We start from the raw sequence: 13317 nt of genomic DNA on the forward strand, positions 1-13317 counted from the left end.
CTCAAGACCACTTGTATTTGGAGATACAGAAAGCAAAGGTAACACCATATCTTTTCCATACAGGGTCTGGTGACAGTTTCTTGGGATCATGTCTTTGCTTTATATAGTTTTACCAAAAATATGAACCCATCTAGACCTTGGAAAGAAAGTAGTTTTTCTTCTTTTTTTCTTTTCTTTTCTCTGTCTCTTTGGTAGTGTTTCTTGCCATGATGTGACGTGATGAGATCACCTGTGAAGTTTTTCCTGGGGTGGGGCAGGGAGAGACCATGGCAGTCATCTTTTGATGCTGGGAAACTGATCCTGCCTCCCAATGCCCTGTTGTGTGTTCTGTCCAATAGGGAGTTCTGTCCAACATCTCTTCCATCACCGATCTCGGAGGCTTTGACCCGGTTTGGCTCTTCCTCGTGGTGGGAGGAGTGATGTTCATCCTGGGATTTGCTGGGTGCATTGGAGCTCTGCGAGAAAACACTTTCCTTCTCAAGTTTGTAAGTACCGTACTCCACTTACACACCAAGAGCCAGACCCTCATCTCACATCAGGAGGACACCCTGTCGAGGCAAGAGTGAGCCGCAGCCAAAGGCACTGACAAGACTGTAGCCTGGGTAATGCTTTTCTTTTAGGAGAGCACTTTAGATACCCACCACCATCCTCCTCTACCCAGGTGCCTGCGTGCTAAGTCACTCAGCTGTATCTGACTCTTTGCGACCCTATGGACTGTAGCCCACCAGGCTCCTCTGTCCATGGGATTCTCCAGGCAAGAATACTGGAGTGGGTTGCCATGCCCTCCTCCAGGGGATTTTCTAGACCCAGGGGTTGAACCCATGTCTCTTATGTCTCTTGCATTGGCAGGTGGGTTCTTTATCACTAGCACCAGCTGGGAAGCCCCCTCTACCTGTGCCTCCTTGATAACATCGGCACCACCCATGGAGGTTTTGTACATAGATATCACAAGTTTGCAGTCCAGCCCCTAAAATAGCTTTAGGACTAAGGTAGGTCTGTATACGTATCTAGTTTTCTTCTTTTGGTTGATTTTTGCCCCCTCTTTTAAGCACATAGTCAGTAGAAAGCTGACTGAGTTTCAGGTAGTTGGTTCAGAGAAGCCAGACATAAGCACAGTGGCTGTGACCTGTCCAGATTAAATCTGTTAAACAGGAGGTTCTGGTGACTATAGAGAAAAAGTAAACACACATTTCCTGTATTCTCTGCTAGGGCAAAGGCCTCCTTTATGTGACCAGCGTAATTTTTAAATGGCTTGCAGGATATTTGGTGTGATCTGTTAGCATGAGTATTTTTGGAGGAGTTTGACTCAGGGGTAGGTAAGTATTAAAAGTCAAGAATGAAAAGGAAAAGCCTCTTCCTTTGGAGATTTCTTCCATAGGAGATCAAAATGGCATGTGCTTCCCTGTGTGTCAGGGGTAGGTAAGTATTAAAAGTCAAGAATGAAAAGGAAAAGCCTCTTCCTTTGGAGATTTCTTCCATAGGAGATCAAAATGGCATGTGCTTCCCTGTGTGTCTCTGAAGTCAGTTTGGTAGAAGTAGTCAGTGGTCAGCGAGTGTGCCTGTCTATCTGGAGCTTGGCATTCTGGTGGGTGTCTGTCTCATGGCACAACAGCATCCACTTCCCTCTCCAAGAACAGAAAAATGAATTAAAAAAAAAACAACAACCCACCTTCCCATGGTGAGGGAAGACGGTGGGACAGGAGAGCCCCTGGGCTCCCCCTCTGCTGATGCCACATTGTCTAGGGACATGTTCGCCTCAGACAAGAGCATCTGCCGGAGCTGGTCCCAACAGCCGTGCTGCATGGGATTCCCCTCTTAGCACTTTCGCCACGTCTCCTCTGGCATCTTTTCTTTAATTTCCCTAAGAAGAGCAGACTCAGTTTCACCATCTGTGCCCCCAGGCTAACTCATTTTTAATTTGAGCACCTCTGCCCCAGACAAGGTTCTGGAGGCTCTTTAACTTCCAAGTTCATATAACTCAGGCTGACAGGGAAAGCCAAGGATTGCTTGGTCCTGTGTACAATTTAATGAGCGCTTGGTTCCCTGTTCTTTATATGTAGGTCTGTGTTGCGAGTAAAGACTCTTCCTGCAATGCGAGAGATCTGGGTTCAATCCCTGGGTTGGGAAGATCCCCTGGAGAAGGAAATGGCAACCCACTCCAGTATTCTTGCCTGGAGAATCCCTATGGACTGAAGGACCTGGTGGGCTACAGTCCATGGGGTCACAGAGAGTCGGACACGACTGAGTGACTAATCCCAGCACACCCACATGTTGCAAATAGTTTTCCAAGACTTCATTTGTCTTACACACACACACACACACACACACACACACACACACACACACACACACACACACACACACACACACACACACACACACACACACACACACACACACACACACACACACACACACACACACACACACACACACTTTATTCCTCACTAGTCTTGACCTCTGGAGTCCTCAGGAGAGCTTTGTAAGACTCTTCCTGCAATGCGAGAGATCTGGGTTCAATCCCTGGGTTGGGAAGATCCCCTGGAGAAGGAAATGGCAACCCACTCCAGTATTCTTGCCTGGAGAATCCCTATGGACTGAAGGACCTGGTGGGCTACAGTCCATGGGGTCACAGAGAGTCGGACACGACTGAGTGACTAATCCCAGCACACCCACATGTTGCAAATAGTTTTCCAAGACTTCATTTGTCTTACACACACACACACACACACACACACACACACACACACACTTTATTCCTCACTAGTCTTGACCTCTGGAGTCCTCAGGAGAGCTTTGTCCCTGATTGTGACCAAGTCTTCTTGGCATGAGATATTTCTAAATGTGTGAGCTCACCTCACTCAGCTTTTCTGTAGCCTCAGTGGTCTCAGATCATACTTAACTACTGGCCACTATTTTATCAGTGTTAGTCTCCTTTTCGCTTTTAATGTGATTTACTTGCAGACGGTTTAGTTTGTAAGGATAGTATCTTTCATAGATCTGATGATTTTTGTAGTTGAAGATACCAGAGTTAACTGAACAGACAGAAATACATACATTTCTCTAGATTAGCATCTTAACTTACGAAGTCCTACATTGAAAATGAAGAGAATTGTGTTGTTTCTTGTTTTGTTTTTTTTTTTAAGACTTGGAGAATATTTTAAATGCCCTCTCTCTCCACTTAGTACAGTCAAAACTGGCCTAGAATATGCTTTGAGCAGGAGTTGTGACAGAAGTAGGAAGTAAATGTCAACACGGCTCCAAACAGCCTCAAAGGTCGGATGCCAGAAGGCTAAGAGAGCTGCCGAGGGAAATCCAGGAGCTGGGACTGGAGCTTCCTGGTTGACTGAGACCCTGAGATGCAGCCTGTGCGTCAGTCTCTGCCCCGTAGGAAATGGGGGAAATTAGCTCACGGTTCCGAGGGAGGCAGATTTCTGCCAAATACTTGAGAAGAATTTTATTTGGACTCAATTTCTGATTATATATCTTATGATTCATTGTGAGAAAACATACCAGAGTGAATGGAAAGTGAACTTGCCTCGCCTTGATGGAGGCAAGGACAGACGTCTGATTAATACCCTTGCATGGCCTCTGGTTTGCGTGCACACACCTGTGAACCAGCTACGGCTTTTCTCATTCCTATAGTGTGTTATCTGTTATATTTACATGTGTAGAGTGCTCCCTGATAAAGGAGGGAGTCGTTTTATGTGGTGGGGTAGGCGCTGTGTAAAAGTGATAGGATTTTTTTCCTCTCTTTTTTCTAGATTGAGGAAAGCTTACTCTGAAATTATTGGCACTACTGATTAGATTCCCTTTCTGGTGAACTCACCAAGGACAGATAGCCAGGAGCTCTGTGGAACCTGAGGGGCTGAGCTAGAAGGTCTAGAACTGTGGCCTAAACCATGGGGTCCTCGACTTTGGCAGGCCAAAGCCTTTCTTCCTTCCAACCCTCCCTCTAGCCCCTCCTCCCAGCATTTTGGATAAACACTGTCTAATGTGGAAAGACCTGACCCCACAGTCCTCTTTGACCCCCGACCCCAATCACAGAAGACTGTGGGCTCTTTGGGGGCAGGGCTGTGGTCCTACTTGCCCTTGATTCTGCAAGGCCCACCCAGGCCGGGGCCTGCGCTCTCGGGGACCATTCAGTTGATGTGTGTTGAATTAAAAAAAGCATTTAAAAAAAAATTTTTTTGTAAGTAAGCTACGAGGCTTCCTTTGCACCCCTCGCCAATGTGTTTTCCTCTCCTGAGCGCCCTGCTGTCTGCTCCCTGGATGTGGACGCAGCAGCAGCTTCCGCGCCTTTCGCCCTCAGCCTCTCACTGAGTGGCAGGAGCCTAGCAGAATGGGTGGCCCCAGCGTCACCCTCTCTTTCCTTGTCACCAGAAGCTTACCCTCTGGTCCTTTACAGCCTCATTTCTCATAATCCGTTTGAGTGAAATGGTTTGCAAAGGGTGAGAATGTGGGGGTGGGAGGAGGTGGAAAGAACCGTGGGCGTGAGTGGGATGTCGATATGACTAAGATGAGGCACTTCTGGGTGTTTTTAGATGAAAGGGAAATTTCTCCAGATTTATGGGCAATGACCGTGTATCCTGCGGTCTCCAACCTCCCTCTTAAATTCTTATTGTCTATGTCAGCCAGAAGTCTTCCCCTGGCTGCGTGTTGATGTTATTTAAAATATTATGAGCCTGGTGCTTCGCGAGGTAAGGCTGGCACGGCTCGCATTCCCAAGAAAGCACTCAAACCAGTGGTTTCATTTTGTTTTCATGATGGGAAATGTTTTTTGTGTCACAGCTTACCTCCTCCCCACCCCCCTATTCCTCACCAACTTCCTCTTTGACCTCTTCATCTAAGATGAACACATCTGCTCTTTTACCCTATGTAGCAGGTGCAAAGGCAAATTAAAAAACGGTGTCCTGAATCCAGAAAAGGAATATATCCCATCCAGAATCAAGGCCACAGTAGCAAATGACAAGCAGTCCTAAAAAATTGGGATAATTTATCTTTCAACATTACAAAAGCTTACCAGAGGTAGGGGCAGGTCATTGTTCAAGTGTCTGACAAGTGCATTAATCAGGAGAAACTCATTAGGCCTTAATGTGGGTCTAATGAGAAATTCCTATTATCCATGTTTGCTTATGGGCTTTGTTGGTTAATTACCAAAATGGAACACCAGAGCCCCTAAAATGTGATTATGAAATGATTTTTAAAAATTCTTTCTTGGAGTGTAATACTCTATTAATGAATCTTAAGAAATTGAAGGTTATCTGCTTTGGGCATGGGTAATAACCCAATGTAATTACAAACCTTTTTAGAAGAAACCATTTAACTATATGTGACCAAAAATAGCACTTCTCACTGTTCTCTCTTTGTCTTTTGTTTCAGTTTTCTGTGTTCCTGGGAATTATTTTCTTCCTGGAGCTCACTGCTGGGGTTCTGGCATTTGTTTTCAAAGACTGGATCAAAGACCAGCTGTATTTCTTTATAAACAACAACATCAGAGCATACAGGGATGACATAGATTTGCAGAACCTCATAGACTTCACCCAGGAATATGTAAGTTTAAATTTGGCTTATTTTCAGGTTGAAAGCCTTCTTGGAAGGATGAACCCAATGAATGTTCCTCCTGGCTTCTGCGTCTGCCAGTTGCAACCTACCTCTGACTCTTCTGTGTGGTTTTTTCATTTGTTTGCTTGTGTGTTTATTATTTTCTAACTTGCTATGTGACTTAGATGATTTGTATCCTAATGGGAAATGTCTGATTTTTCACTTATCTCAGTTTCTACTAAGAACAAAGAAGAAAATTCTTAGGCCAAGAGATGATCATCAAGGGTGCTCACTCCTGTCAACATTTGAAGACCCTCTTTTTGGTGGCGGGGGAGGGGGGGTTAATGTGGATTTTTTTCTATTCTTGATCCACTTCCTGGTCATTCTCCATGCTTCATAGCTCATAATAATGCACTTAGCAATAGAATATTTATCCACCAACTTCCTCAAATTATGCCTATCCGAATATCTGAAACTGAAAACTGAGAAACTTCTAAGATTTGGTGACTTCTCACAAGTAAATTATCTATAGAGCCGAGCTACCTCCCATTTCAGTTTCTCAACATGTCTGTGAGACAGTGGCCTCTGTGATGCAAATGAGGTGGCAGATGCCCTGTTCCACTCAAAATGCAACATGGTATAAATGGGACCAGAAGACACACAGCAAGTGCCAAAATCTGATCAGCTAAGTGACCTTGAGCTCAAAGGACCTTGAGCTGTTTCCCTAAGAGTAAAATGGGAATAACAGTAGCCACTGTTTAACTCATGGGGACATTCTGACACTCATAAGAGATACTTGGTTTTATATTATGCTTCAGGTGTTACTGTCCTGCAGACTGACAGCCTGTATCTGCCGCACTGAAAAGCTAGATAGGGTGAGCAGGCCTGAACCGCTGTGTCGTTCGACATTCGTGTATGAGTCGTGTATGTGGCAGAACTGGAGGCCAGACAGAAAGTCAGCGGGCCTGTGGTTGTCTCTTGGTTGGCTAGTTTTCCAGAGTGAGCTGGGCCCCTTTGATAAAGTGAGGAGAGGAGGCCTGCATCAGCGCTTGCCGTGGGGGACATCTGCCCTGTTAGGCACTCAGAAGTGAGCTAAATTGTGCTGGTTTTGTTATATGATGCAACAACTGTCCTGGAGCCTGCTGTCCCTCAGGTGTGAGATTAAGCCCTGATTCATCTCCTCAGCAGACTTGACTGGTTTGTTGGGTCATAATGGATGCAAGCTCACACCTTGCCAAGTATTATTGCTGACTAGTTTGCATGACAGATCTGATGGAGCTTTGTAGGCCAACTGGAGATGCACAACCCAAGCCTTTGGAGGATCCGATGAACTCGAAGAACATGCAGATACACGTTCTCTTGAGATGCTGTCTGCTTTATATTGGAATTCTGTTATTTCATGTGATTTCACTTTTCTTTCTTGGATTTTAATACTTTGAAGTAGCTATTGATCTTGAAACCTTTACGATGGTCAAGGCTTGATGTTTATTTAACTCAGAGAAGTTGGACTGGGCCAGCATGGGGGAGTGTCAAAGGGGCTTATGATGGAGCCACCCTGGAACCTAGCCTTAAGACTCACTGAATTTAGCAGCTTGTTTTATTATATTTTAATTGATTGCAGTTTTTAGGTTGAAAATCTAAATCCATGCTCTTGTTTTTAAAAATTCAGAATAGAAACAGATACAGAATAAAAAATATGCCTTTCAAACTTGGGGGATGGTAACAGATATGTTCACTATCTTGCTTGCAATGATGCTTTTATGATGTATAAGTATGTGAAAATGTACCAAGTTATACACTTTAAATATGTGCATTTTATTGTATGTCAGTTCTATCTCAGTAAAGTAGATGAAAACTGTGTAGAGATGGAAATTTAAAAAAGAAGTAAACCCATGGATCTCCTACCACGACCCCAGTTGCCTCCTTCAGACACTGCTGCTGCTTGCCGTCTTACTGTCCTTCTAGAGTGTTCCTTTATGTACTTGAACCAAACAGACTTTGCTCTGACCAGGCCCTGCTGTACAATCCTTCCCTGCCCGTCCTCCACCTCCCACCACGGGGCCTCGTGGCTTTTTTGTCCATCGCCAGCACCGGCTTACTACACACCCTCAGCCTTAACTCAGAAGCTTTTACGGTGGCCGTTTAGGTTCATCTTGGTTTAGAAATAAAACCTGGGCCAGAGAGAAGGTTAGAGCTGGCAGAAGCTGGGTATGGGTCATTCTGGCAGGTGGAGCGTAGGCACCTGGTCGCCTCCAAGTTGAGATGTTCTAATTCTCTCCTGTTTGCTCTAGTGGCAGTGCTGTGGGGCTTTTGGAGCTGATGATTGGAACCTAAATATTTACTTCAATTGCACAGATTCCAATGCAAGTCGAGAGCGATGTGGCGTTCCCTTCTCCTGCTGTACTAAAGACCCCGCGGTAAGTGACGGCCAGAAACCCGCTGGCCGCACATCACACCGACGTGTGTGTACGATGAGCAGTTTCTTTTTTTCTCGGGAAACCTCTTCTTACCCACCTATTCCTAACTGTAGCTCCTCTTGCAGTGAGTGGAGGGTTAGAGCTCAGATCATCTCAATAGGAGTAATCACGTATATGTGTTAGTCACTCAGTCGTGTCCAACTCATGCCCAAGATTAATTAAGCGGTGCACGCTGGATCCTGTTCTAAGCCTGTGTGCGTGTTGGCTCATTTCACTTTGGAACCTTCCCGCTGGCAGATACTACCATTATCTTCCCTTTTCAGGTGAAGGCCCGTGAAGTTTAAGTAGCTTTCCCAGGCTTGCACTGCTGGCAAGTGATGGAGCCGAGCCTAAACTCAGGCAGCTGCCCGTATCGCCTGTATTCCTTCCTTGTGAGAAGGACGGGCTTGTACGGAAGCACTGCGTTGCTTGGGGTTAGTGAGCCTTTTCTTGCTGACTCAGGTCTGAAGGAGTCCTGGGAATAGGAGAATAGTCTGAGACAAGCTCGGATGAGACCACTGCAGGAAGACTGTGGCTGCCCACACTCTTGGCCAGAATGGTGACAGTCACTGCAGTTTGTATTTTAGGAAAAATTAGAAAACCTGTCCATGAGCCACCCTCTTTACTATGGGTTTGATTATATTTTGAATCAAATTGTTTGTCTGGTATAGTGAATGTGTCTCAGTTGAGTCAGACTCTTTGCGACCCCATGGACTGTAGCCCGCCAGGCTCCTCTGTCCATGGAATTCTCCAGGCAAGAACACTGGAGTGGGTTGCCAGTCCCTTCTTCAGGAGATCTTCCTGACCCAGGGATCGAACCCAGACCTCCCTCATTGCAGGCAGATTCTTTTGTCTGAGCCATCAGGGAAGTCTGATACATAGTATGGCTTGAAATGTAGCTCCCCAGCTGTGTGTAAAAGCCAGAATTGAGGGTTAGAACAGTAAATGTAAGAGAGAAGGTGCCCTTGGCCCTTCCTTGCTCCTCAGCCTCTCTCTGACTGGTCAACCCCCCGGTGTCCTCCCCCAGACCCGCCCTTCCCTACAGGGACAGGGCCACATGGGTGCTGATGAGTTCAGGGGCTGGTTCTTCCCTGCAAGGTGGGGTGTGCGGGGCTCTTTAAAAGGGGCCGTTGTTCATTTGTAAAAACACTGAATCATTATGCTGTGCCCCTGAAGCTAATATAATATTGTAAATCAACTATCCTTCAATTTAAAAAAGAGAGAAGGGGACAATGGTCTCAGGACAATGGTCCCCAGACTCAGTCTGGGCTGTTCTCTTTGTCTGAAGGAGGCTGAGAATTGGTGAGGACTGTGCTCTGGACCCTCCCCAGGAAAGCCAACCTTCCTCCCCAGCTCACTTCTCCTTTCCCCTGGGTGGGCTGGGAGGCAAGAGAGTGCCCAGCACAGAGCCCAGGGCGCCTGCCCAGGCAGCAGACACAGCTGTGCTCTGTCTGTCTCCTGCCTCTGCCCTGAGTGAATATTCCAGCAGAATTCTGAAAATTCTCAGAAGATGCACCCCCTTTCAATTGCAGATCCTTTGGGACAAGATGTCTCATTCCATAAATGCTAAGCTAGTAAAATCCACCACATGCCCTGCAGAGGAGAAACATAAACCAACCTGAGACAGCGGAACCCACGTTTCTTCTCAGGCCTGTGAGATGTCGGGGTGCCTATACACACACGTGTGGTCAGGGCATTGCTTTAATTATCAAAATGACTTGTTCTCGTGGAAAAACCATTTAAACAATACACAAGTGCATGTATTATATCTTAGACACTTGGTCATGTCTGACACTTGTGACCCCATGGACTGTAGCCCGCCAGGCTTCTCTGTCCATGGAATTTTCCAGGCAAGAATAGCCTGGAAAAATGGAGTGAGTTGCCATTCCTTTCTCCAGGGAATCTTCCTGACCCAGGGATCAAACCTTGGTCTCCTGCATTGCAGGTAGATTCTTTACTGTCTGAGCCACCAGAAAGCCCAGTATACTAGTATAAAGATTCAAAAATAGAATTCCCCACTGAAGAGCATAAATGGAGATAATCATTATGAAAGTCATTAGAAGAAACTTTTAACTGTGGTTTTTATCTGTCTTCAGTTCCCTAAACCCATAAGCTTCTTGAGGTTATCAACCTTGAATTCAGAGACTCCCATGTAATGGAATTGCTAGTCTTTCTGTTATTTCCTGAGTCTCAGTTTTCCTCATTTGGAAAGGAAGGATTATTTAATACCTCCTGTGGAATGTTGTAATAATTCCATGGGATTTTGTATGAAAGTGTTTAACACGGTGCCTGGGGCGTCTGTGTGCCCAAATAAACATTTTATGACCAACATTTAGCAGGGGTCTTCTGCTGACCGTGGATGGACTTTCTGTCTGGCAAGAGTGAGTTTCAGTTTTCTGTTTCTTTTCTCCACCAGGAAGATGTCATCAACACGCAGTGTGGCTATGATGCCAGGCAAAAACCAGTAAGTGGAATCCCATCTTGTCGCTTAGTACAAAGGGTGTTGGAGGAGCTTTTGAATTTGCGTGGTGACGCTGTGCCTCTCCTCTTCCCTTGTGAAGGAAGTCGATCAGCAGATTGTCATCTACACGAAAGGCTGTGTGCCCCAGTTTGAGAAGTGGTTGCAGGACAACTTAACCATTGTGGCTGGTATTTTCATAGGCATTGCCTTGCTACAGGTAAGATGGCTGTCATGGGCGACGGTACCCGGGGAGAGCCCTCACCAGGCCAGACGCTTTGCCTAGTCCCCACACGTCACAGTTGTTAAGACACCTGGGAGGGCCGGGGAGCAAACCTCAACTCTCTTTGGTTTGTATTTTGTTAAGGCTCTGATTTCAGATGCTACTATCCCAAAAGACTTTAGGGAACCTTTCTTCCTTTTCAAGATGGAAAAGTTGCTGGGGTCACTATTTGCCTTCTGGCTTTCCAGCCAATAGCCATGGGTTTAGTGATGTGGCATTGTGACAGTTGATCAGACAGAAAAGGTCAGATGGTGAGCCGTGGCCAGGCTAAGACTTTTTGGAGTTTCTCAGACACTCTTTACTCCTTTCTGTCTCTGGATCATCTTTCCAAAGTGCTGGGAAGGGAAGGGAGCACCCACTTTTCCTCCTGGGAAGCCCAAGAACTGGGCTTTTCTTCCTGTGGAGATGTGATACTTTCAACTGAGAGGGCCACAAATGAGGCATAATGGTTGAAAGAAATTAAAGAAGACCTGCATAAATGGAAAGTCATCCATCATCACAGATTGGAAGACTTAATATTGTTAAGGTGGCGATACTCCCCAAATTGATTTACAAGATTCAGTGCTGCCTCTGCCAAAATGACAACTGACTTATTTGCAGAAAGGGACAAGCTGATCCTACAATTCATGTGGAAATTCAAGGGACCCAGAATAACAAAACACACTTTAAAAAGCACTGGGTTGGAGAATTCATACTTCCCAATTCAAAACTTCCGACAAAGCTACAGTAATCAAGATAGTGTATACTGGCATATGGCTGGACATATAGTTTAGTGGAATAGAACTGAAAATTCAAAAAAAGCCTCTAGTCTATGGTCAAATGACTTTTTTTGACCAGGGAACCAAGACCATTCAATGGGGAAAGAATGGTATTTTCAGCAAATGATGCTGGGCTAACTGTTTATACAAAAGACTGTGTTTGGATCCCTAATCACATATAAAAATTAACTCAGAACTGATCAAATACCTAAATGTAAAAGGTAAAGCTATAAAAGTTTTAGAAGACAGTATAGGTGTAAATCTTTGTGATATTGAATTAGACAGTTTTCTTAGATATGATGCTAAAAGCACAAGCAATCAAAGAGTGGATAAATTGGACTTCATCGAAATTAAAACCTTTTGTGCTGAAAATGACACAAGACAGTGAAAAGAAAGCCCACAAAATGGGAGAAAAAAATTTACATACTGGGCCAAAGAACTAAACAGACATTTCTCCAAAGAAGACATACAGATGGCTAACGAACACATGAAAAGATGCTCAACATCACTCATTATTAGAGAAATGCAAATCAAAACCACAATGAGGTACCATTACACGCCAGTCAGGATGGCTGCTATCCAAAAGTCTACAAACAATAAATGCTGGAGAGGGTGTGGAGAAAAGGGAACCCTCTCACACTGTTGGTGGGAATGCAAACTAGTACAGCCACTATGGAGAACAGTGTGGAGATTCCTTAAAAAACTGGAAATAGAACTGCCATATGACCCAGCAATCCCACTCCTGGGCATACACACTGAGGAATCCAGATCTGAAAGAGACACATGCACCCCAATGTTCAGCGCAGCACTGTTTATAATAGCCATGACATGGAAGCAACCTAGATGCCCATCAGCAGACGAATGGATAAGGAAGCTGTGGTACATATACACCATGGAATATTACTCAGCCATTAAAAAGAATTCATTTGAATCAGTTCTAATGAGATGGATGAAACTGGAGCCCATTATACAGAGTGAAGTAAGCCAGAAAGATAAAGAACATTACAGCATACTAACACATATATATGGAATTTAGAAAGATGGTAATGATAACCCTATATGCAAAACAGAAAAAAGGACACAGAAGTACAGAACAGACTTGTGAACTCTGTGGGAGAAGGTGAGGGTGGGATGTTTCGAAAGAACAGCATGTATATTATCTATGGTGAAACAGATCACCAGCCCAGGTTGGATGCATGAGACAAGTGCTCGGGCCTGGTGGGCTGGGAAGACCCAGAGGAATCAGGTGGAGAGGGAGGTGGGAGGGGGGATCGGGATGGGGAATACGTGTAACTCTATGACTGATTCATATCAATGTACAACAAAACCCACTGAAAAAAAAAATAAATAAGAAAGAAAAAATAAAAAGAGAAAAAAAAAATCAATCAATGAAAAAATATTTTTTAAAAAGCTAAAAATTCGTTATTTGGAAATTATTTAGAATGTCACAGTTGAGAGAAAAAAATAAAACTTAGTAAGTGGTAAAAAAAAAAAAAAAAAAAAAGGGAGAAAAAAATTTACATATCAGTAGCTCTGATAAAGGTCCTGTGTATAGGATGTATAAAGAACAACTCAACTATAAAAGAAGATAAACCCAATTTAAAGGTGAGCAAAGGATTTGAATAGACATTACCCTGAAGATACACATTAGCCCTTTGTAGTGACATCGTTAATTATTAGAGAAATTCAGAACCACAGTGAGATACCACTTCACACATACTAGGTTGGCTATAATAAAGACAAACATTAATAAGAACTGGTTAGGATGTAGAGAAATTGGAACCCTCAAACATCACTAAAGGGAATGAAATGGACACA

The 13317-nt window shown here is 44.5% G+C and overlaps 1 protein-coding gene across 1 annotated transcript in view; it reads left to right on the plus strand.

Annotated features, from left to right (window-relative positions):
* Positions 1-13317, plus strand: part of TSPAN5 (tetraspanin 5) — a 185157-nt gene that overhangs the window by 165110 nt on the left and 6730 nt on the right. Inside the window, exons 3-7 of the mRNA XM_065907460.1 lie at positions 339-485; positions 5383-5553; positions 7836-7961; positions 10417-10464; positions 10562-10678. Coding sequence (XP_065763532.1) covers positions 339-485; positions 5383-5553; positions 7836-7961; positions 10417-10464; positions 10562-10678 — 609 coding nt within the window. The remainder of the gene's footprint in view (positions 1-338; positions 486-5382; positions 5554-7835; positions 7962-10416; positions 10465-10561; positions 10679-13317) is intronic.

Source organism: Muntiacus reevesi, chromosome 16 (assembly GCF_963930625.1).
Source record: "Muntiacus reevesi chromosome 16, mMunRee1.1, whole genome shotgun sequence".
NCBI lineage: Eukaryota > Metazoa > Chordata > Mammalia > Artiodactyla > Cervidae > Muntiacus > Muntiacus reevesi.